Here is an 8,407-nt window from a genome sequence, read left to right as displayed (position 1 = left end):
TGACTAACACACACCTATTAAATGGAATAACTCACAATTATTCATTGGGTAATATAGCACGTGAAAAAATTAAATAAAAATAAATTAAATTATGTTATAATATATTGTAATAATAGTGTATTTATATTGTAAGTATAATGCATTTATGTCATACCTATATTTTATTATAAAAGTAATAATTTTAAAAATATTTATTCATACCTTATTGGTATTAACACATCGTATTAATATATTAACAACATTTATTTAGTGTTTTGAAATTATTTAATAATTTTTGTATATATATATATATAAATTACGTGAATTCAAATTAGTATTTCATTTAATTTCAGAAATTATTTATGATATAGGTATGTTGTGAAATATGGTATGATCATACAAAATTACCATTTTTATAAAAAAATTCATAAATTTCTTAATTAGGTTTTATTGTAATGTATTGTAATGTAAGTGTATTTATATTGTAATTATAACATATTTTTGTTGTGCTTGTATTGTATAATAAAAGTAATAATCTTAAGGATCACATTTTATACCTTATTAATATTCAACATATCAAATATATTAACATCATCCACTCGATACATTGAGAAAAAAAATTTATATGAAAATAAAAAAATAAAAAAAACACTATGCAAAGGAAAAAAAAAAATCATATAAATTTTTTTAAATTATTTTATTATAAAAATAAAAAATGATTAAACATTTTCTATCATTTTTTTATTATTTTTAGAGAATTTGAATGAAAAATTAAACATTTTATCTTCCTTAAATTTAATACAAAAACATAATTTATCAATTTAAAATTATAATATATATATATATATATATATGAAAAAATCATCATTTTTATTATATAATTATAAAACTTATTTTTTTCTTCATAAAATTAAAAATTAGAATAAAAATAAAAAAGGTAAAAAAACAATAAATGATATTTTGAAAATATTTTTTAAAAGTATTTTTGTTTTAAATAGTAAATTTAAATAACAAATTATATATAATTGTAAAGGTTAAACCCAAAATTTTGATTTAAAATTTAAATATCAATAATTATAATAAATGTGGAACCTATGTACTATAAATGTATTGACAAATAAAGTGAAGTGCTTTAAATGCTTTGAATTTTAAAAGTTTTAGTTAAAGGACAGTTTTGGTATATTAAGCTTACTAAAGTCCTCCCCAATAATTATTAAAAGATACCACCCTTTCTAGTAATTGTTTTGCCCGGCCTACCTTTTGGGTAATTCTCCCTTTTATTTTCCCCTGAAACCGTACAAGTGATCATGACTAGTTAACACAAGTCATAAAGAAGAGGTTGAGGACATTAACACTTCTCTTAAACCTTTCATACCATTAGTATATATAGAAACTTCAAACTCTTGCTCTTATTCTTATTGACTAGTTTATGGACTTCTTGTTTTGCCGATGCGAAAATTCGTGTGAGCTCTCTTTGAATTCTCCCTTTTTTGTGAAAATCAATCCAACAATTCCTTGTCTAACTTGACAAAGAGATTGTTAGATCATTCAATGCATCATAGTTCAAGGTCCAACTACACCAACGTATCGTAATTCACTTTATTTGCTTCATATAAAGAGACATAAAATGATCGTATCCTATAAAATCATAATCACATGAAAAAAACTATATTTTCATGTTTAATTTTTCTCATGCCTACAATTATGCGAGTAACATGTGATTGGGAGTGCAGAGTTGTGATAAAAAATTGAAAAGAAAATTAATGACATGGATAAAAGTCAAGGCCCATCTTATGACGATGGGGATAAAATGGATGGACAACCCAAATTGGTTTGGGCCATGTGGATAGGATTGAATCATAAAAGAGACGCCCTTTTCGGAATGTATCCAACGAATAAATGCCAAGGGTCCCGTCAATCTTTTTCTCTCTGTTGCTATATTTTATAATTTATCCATTATTTCTCAAAGCCAAGGTTTTGATAGATGGGCGATGGCGCTACGTGTTGCCACTTACATACGTCACGTGCCCCCCTCGTCAACCATGGAAACCGCCTTCAGACCACTGTTGGAAGAGAAACAAAATGGAAAGGAGAAAACGTAAGGGGGAAGTAGTTTGTTATCCACATGGGGGTTGGACACATGGACTCCATTTCATCCATTAACAGCCCGCTCCGGTGGAGTATTTTGTGTCGTTTTTTCGTTGTTATCCATTTCCCATTTCCCTGTTTCCTTTCTTGTTCAATTTTCAAACCTCTCTTAAAGGAAGACAAAGCGATTTAAATCTCTTTATTCTCCTGGAAATTCGTTTCTGTTTCTGTGGGTTTCTTCGGTGTTTAGGTTTTCATAATTTCATGTCCATGGCCCAAATTTTGAGCAAGACTAGCGTGTTTTCCCCATGCCATCATCATCATCGTCGTTGTTGCGTCTCTGCTTTCCCCAATAATGATTATGGGCACCATAGATCAGCGGCCCCTGCTTCTGCAAGGGGGTTTCCATCTCTGAAACTGAAGCACCGCAATCTCAGATCGTTATCATCCTCTTCATCGAATAGTGACTTCCATGGCGGAAGAATCGTTCTTCAAGAGATTGGAAGCATGCCCAAGAGAAGAAATGCCCAAGCTTCTTGCACACTGGTCAGGATCTCCACATTCTCTATCGAAACTCCTTGTTTTTATCTATTTTTAGGGCCTTGTAGATGGTGTTTTTGGAGGACAAAGGCAAAATCCTTTCCCCCCCTTTAATTTCAGGCTTGGCTGTAATTTTGTGTTTGTGAAATCTACAGATGGGACTTGCCATTGGAAAAGCTCAGAAATGGTGGGAGAAAGGGCTTCAACCAAACATGAAAGAGGTGACCGGTGCCCAAGACCTTGTGGACTCCCTTCTAAACGCTGGGGATAAACTGGTTGTTGTTGATTTCTTCTCCCCTGGTTGTGGAGGCTGCAGAGCCCTTCATCCCAAGGTGCGACTCTCCTTTACACCCCTTCCCAAAAAAAAAAAAAAACGATTGATATGGGAGGCCCTTCAAGTTATGGGTTTGTCTAATTTGTCGTCATTGAGATGGATGCTCTGTTTTTATTTGGGCAGATCTGTCAGTTGGCAGAGATGAATCCAGATGTTGAGTTCCTTCAGGTGAACTATGAGGAGCATAAATCCATGTGTTACAGCCTCAACGTCCATGTTCTTCCCTTCTTCCGTTTTTACAGAGGGGCTCATGGCCGTCTATGCAGCTTCAGCTGTACCAACGCCACGGTTAGTTTTCATCTTCCTCGAATATTTGTGCTTTCAAATAACAGGCCTATCTGTTTCTCTTAATCTATCATTCCATTCTCAACCCAATTGGGATTTTTTTTTTTTTTTTTTGTGGCAACTAAATTGGGTTTGAAAGCATTTTCGTTTAAACTTGGTTATATTTGGTTTAATGTTCTTGGGTTTCTTTCTTTTTGTTCTGATCTATGGATTATGATCATATTTACAGATCAAGAAATTTAAGGATGCATTGGCCAAACACACCCCAGATAGATGCAGTCTTGAACCGACAAAGGGGCTGGAGGAGAAGGAGCTGCTGGCGCTGTCTGCTAACAAAGATTTCTCCTTTAACTACTCGCCGAAACCAGTGCCTACGCCCGCACAGGAAGAGATAGCAGTAGAAGCAACATCGGCTGCGGCCTTTTCAAATGAAGAGCTTCCTCTTCCTCTGCCTCTCCCTCTATCACTTCCTCTTCCCTCAACAAGCCTGAAGGGTTTTCATGACTCTGAGGTGAAAGAGAAAACCGTGGCCATGATTTAGACGGCATTCCCCACAGTCAATCTCATCCCTTCCCTGTACAGTTGTGTGTGTTTTTGTTCATATAATTCGTGTTTAGAAATTAACAAACCATAAAAAATCCAAGGCATAGCAAGTGTATGCCTCCATGGAGTTGCAGGCGTTTGGATTTATTTTTTTGGATCAAAGCCTGCTAATCTATGGGAGCTATCAAGAGGTAATATAGATGTGTGCTGAGTTTACTGGCTCTTTGGCCGCTTGTGATTGTAAATACTAAATAGGGTGCCCCTCTATTTGCTTCTTCAATATAAGAGCCCTTTTGCTTTTTCTTTTTTCTCTTTTTCTCTCTGTGTGGGCCTGTTGATATTTTCCTTTTTCTTGTCGATCAAAGCTTCTGGTAAAGGAATGTGGGTTCCAGGAGTCCTGCAGCGATGGATTCTTCGCATCTCCCACGTAGCCTATTGTATGAGGATGAATATTTGTTTGAAAAAGGATTGGGTCGCTTTTGGGTGTTGGACCACAGGAGTAGATGATGATGAGTTTAAGGGTGGAAGCTACATTACAAAGCGATGGATAAGGTTGCGTGTATGTGGGTGGAGGCCTCAACGTGGCCTGCCTACCTTGACACGCTAAGCTAATGCGCTGTGGGGGGTCCTCTGTCCATTGCAATTTACTAATTTTCATTTCTTTGTGTAATGTTTCTTTCACACGCGTTCAAGGCTTATCCCTTTCTCACCCACCCAATCCCATGTGTCCATATCAAGTTTAAGATCTTTAACTACTCAGCTGTCATCGGTGTAAAGATTGGCTTGAATGGACGTCACTCAGCACTCAACACTCAACACTCAACACTCAACAATGTCACACACTCTTCTTTTATTTTGAATATGTGTGGTTAGGTATAGCCGTATAGGATTTAGGTCTACAAAGAAATGGGACTTCAAAAGTTTTATGGCCCATGTTCAATTCCTCAAGCCCATGTTCTTCCCCACCTGATCCAACCTATTTGCCCTCCCGGCCACCCTAAGAGTGACGATTACAAAATATTATCACTGGTTCATTACTTTATATCTTATAAATGATCTTATTATTTTTAATTTAGATTTTTTTATTTACTTTGTCTTATATATTTATATTACCATTTAATAATCTTTGTTTTACCATACATTTAAACGGTTTAGATTGTGTGTTAGATCATGTGACACCAAATCTAAACTATATTTATTAATTACTTATTTAGTGATTTGGTCTAATTTTAAAACAATTAAAGATTGAAGCCAAAATGGGGTTGAGTATCTAAGCTTATTTTAAAGCATATTCTAAATTTTATCCACAGATAAAATTAAGAAAAGAAAAAACAAAGACCCAACAAATTTATTTGGTCATTGGAAAGTATCATTCCATTTCCTCTCCCTTACTCAATTTGCTTTTAGTACTGTCATCCTAGTATTTAGTGAAAATTAATGATTTGTGAATTGGTTATATCATTTCCATTTGAAACTAGACTATCAAGTTAAGGTCCATTGATTATTCAAAGTAAAGTTGTTTTTCATTACTAACCTTGTGATAAAAATACTTAAATGTTTTCAATATTATTATGAGAAAGAATGATACTGGTTGTGATAAGAGGGTATTCGTTAAAATGTAATGTTTATTACTTAATAATTTAAGTTAATTTTAAGTTAAATTATTAACTTAAAAATTATTATTTAATTTTTATTTTAAGTATTAAATATTAAAGTTGTTTGATAATAATTATCCTTTCACTAATTTTAAATAATAAATTTATTTGTTAAATATCAATTTAAAGTATTATAAATACAAAGGATATTTATAAAAATATTTATTATAAAAGATGATATGTGAATGTAAAGTTATAGTTGTAAAATATTATCTCCCTAAACAAAACAAAGACGACAAAGGAGATTTGAAATCAAAACTAAGGCGGTATTTGTTTTTTTTACTTAATTTTAAATAGAATTTTAATGCTTAATAATGTTAAGTATTAGGGTTTTTTTTTCTCTTGGATAATATTTTATTTCTATTAAGCATTAAAAAGCAAAAACAAAACAAAAAAATCAACATATTGTTTTTTCCATTTAGTAAAAAGTTTATAATAAGTCATAAAAAAAATAGAAAAATAAACAATCTAAAGTCTAAAAGTAAATTGTTTTAAGCAAAAAGCTAAAAAAAATAAACATCCTCATTAATTATTTTATCAAACATGTTTAATCTATTTAATAACTTAAGTAAGTCATTAAGAGGTGTTTGGTAAAACTTGATATTTATTACTTAATGAATTAAGTTGACTTTAAATCAAATTATACTTAAATTGTAAAATTAAAACTTATTACTTAATTTTTACTTTAAGTATTAAGGTTGTTTGATGAAATTAATTTAAAACATATTTTAAATTATCAAATTGATATATTTATTCTCATAAATTATAATTAGAGTAAATTAGGTTAAGTAACAATAAAGGTGGAGGAGTAAAAAAAGAGATAATGTAGATAATTAGAGCAAACGAAGGTAAAAAAGTAAAATAAAGATGTAGAATTAAGAACAAATAAATTATTTTTACTTAACAGTTGTTTTTAACTTTTAAGTCATACTATTAAATCATATTATCATACATACTTAATTTATTTAATAATTTAAATTAAGTTATTAAATCACTTTAAGTTATTAAATTGATTTATCAAGCACTCACTAATCTATTAAATTGATTTTTCGAAGATGATTTAAATATTGATAACTTAAGTTTTAAGTAAATTGGTTGAGGAATATGACGTTGAGCCAATCGCTTAAACTTTTTAAAAAATTGGTTGTGAAATATGATACGGAGCCTCATTTGAAGGGACATCAGCGACTCAAATCCTAACAATTTATTAAGATAATTGATTGCCGAATGTGATACCAGGCCTTTTTTAAACAAGATGTCATGTGTCTCAAGTCTCAACCTCTCCTGTTGGGTCACACCCACGTACCTTTCTCGTGTGGCGCTTAGCATTAAAATATCCCATTTGTTGGACCAAGGCTGAGCTCAATCAATTTGATGCGTATAGTGCAGGCTTTATACTTGTAAACTCAGGCCCAAGATTGGAGGAGGCCCATCTATGGGTAGACTCGTTGCTTGAGCCAGGCCCAAGCATGTTGAGGTTATGATAAAGCATACTTGACCAGAAGCAAACTTGAAAAAAAGATGAATCTGCTTGACTATATATAAGAAATCATACAACATGAAAGCTACAAAGGAACTTTTACTATCAAAGCAGCCACTATGTTAAGAATTGAATTTTTTCTCCTAGGTAATTCGCCATCAATTTGGGGGGAGCCCAAGCCAAGCTGCAGGCTTCTGAACATGTCCAAATTCAGGAAGCTATATATTCTTGTATCAGTCACCAGCCGCCTGGTGTTTTTATCTCTTAAGAAGAGCAAATGTTTCCTAATTTGCATATCTCTCAGTGTAGTCATGCAGGTTCCCCAGTTGGCCATTTGAAGCCCAAAAAGAAAGAGAGAAAACTTGTCCAAGCATGCATTCAAGAAACCAACAACAAAACCAGGCAGCAGCAGAGGCTCATACACTTTTTTCCACTCAAAGAAATACTAAAATGATAGAATAGACTGAAACCTTCTTTAGGTTTTATGGCTTGACCACCTTACATTATGAGACTAGATGAATGATTTTACAATGATCAATGTTTTCTAATCAATTCAGTCTAATATCAAACAGTTGTCAAATGGCTTAAATATTGGCTGGTGGCAACCGCTAATTTGGAATTAATTAAGGTAGAAACTCGTAAATCCATAGAAAATTGACACATTGAACATGATCTAAAAGGTTTAGTCTAACGAATGCACAACACATCTTAGCAAAAGCATTGAATCAACAGAAAAACCGAGAAGTTAAAGCATAAACAGAAGGGATTTGGCAAATGTACCTCGTCCCAACAAATTAAAGATCACATGATGCTAAAAGTAACTTCGTCACTAGACTGATTTCTGGTTAGAGAAAGAGATCAGTGCTGCGGCACATAATAGAGATAAATCGATCGTGAGGTCTTGATCTCGGACAATGCAGGAAGAAACAACAATTAATTATGATTCTTAGCCACAATAAGATTTACGCTGTAGAGAGCAGGTCAAGCCTTCGAAGAAGCTGCCTCCAAGTATTATTAATTATCACCAAAAGCCTAGCATGAGGAGCAGAAAGAAGCATGTAGCCAAAGACAACTTGCCGGCTTCATCAGTACTGCAAGCCTCCTTGGAGAAAGGCAGATGGCTAAGTAGAGAGTCGGCAAGTCATCCTTGGCTGCACCATACTTTCTGAGCCTACATGCAAGGCTGCGGGTGAGAGAGATGATAACCCTAGCAGAAACAGCTGCTATGCCTTGCGAGCAATGGGCTAAAATGGAGATGCAGAAAATACACCAGGGAAGAGAGAGAGGGGGGACGGAGAACCAAATGGAAAAGGGGAAGTACGGATGAAAAGGAAGGAGGAGGTTGATGAAGCTTTTATATAGAAGTGAAGGGAGGAGGAGAAGCAATGGCTGGATGGATGGAGCTATTATTGATGAACTGCTGCAAATTTTATGCATTATCTTAAATCGAGGTGATGAGGACAGCTCTTACAAAGATCTAACGTTGGCCAGTGACATAAAGCG

The 8,407-nt window shown here is 33.3% G+C and overlaps 1 protein-coding gene and 1 non-coding gene across 2 annotated transcripts; one reads left to right on the top strand and one right to left on the bottom strand.

Moving 5' to 3' along the window:
* Positions 1-1,818: 1,818 nt before the first annotated feature.
* On the top strand, positions 1,819-4,077 carry LOC100260578 (thioredoxin-like 1-1, chloroplastic). Its single transcript, XM_002282421.4, has 4 exons — positions 1,819-2,613; positions 2,763-2,939; positions 3,065-3,229; positions 3,456-4,077. The coding sequence occupies exons 1-4, from the start codon at positions 2,332-2,334 to the stop codon at positions 3,765-3,767; spliced, it is 936 nt and encodes a 311-aa protein (XP_002282457.1). The 5' UTR covers positions 1,819-2,331; the 3' UTR covers positions 3,768-4,077.
* Positions 4,078-7,949: 3,872 nt separating this feature from the next.
* MIR169G (microRNA MIR169g) lies at positions 7,950-8,070 on the bottom strand. The gene has a single exon (NR_127773.1). It is a non-coding gene; the product is annotated as a microRNA MIR169g (primary transcript).
* Between the last annotated feature and the right edge of the window lie 337 nt (positions 8,071-8,407).

This window comes from Vitis vinifera, chromosome 8, assembly GCF_030704535.1.
Source record: "Vitis vinifera cultivar Pinot Noir 40024 chromosome 8, ASM3070453v1".
In the NCBI taxonomy this organism is placed as follows: domain Eukaryota; kingdom Viridiplantae; phylum Streptophyta; class Magnoliopsida; order Vitales; family Vitaceae; genus Vitis; species Vitis vinifera.
Note: the sequence above shows the minus strand (reverse complement) of the source record. Positions and strands in the feature narration are given on the sequence as shown.

What these genes read in the sequence shown, in the direction of transcription:
- LOC100260578 (XM_002282421.4), top strand. Translation starts at nt 2,332, where the DNA reads ATGTCCATGGCCCAAATTTTGAGCAAGACTAGCGTGTTTTCCCCATGC. An exon ending in CCCAAGCTTCTTGCACACTG is followed by an intron (nt 2,614 to 2,762) that starts GTCAGGATCTCC and finishes TGAAATCTACAG; the next exon opens with ATGGGACTTGCCATTGGAAA. An exon ending in TCAGCTGTACCAACGCCACG is followed by an intron (nt 3,230 to 3,455) that starts GTTAGTTTTCAT and finishes TCATATTTACAG; the next exon opens with ATCAAGAAATTTAAGGATGC.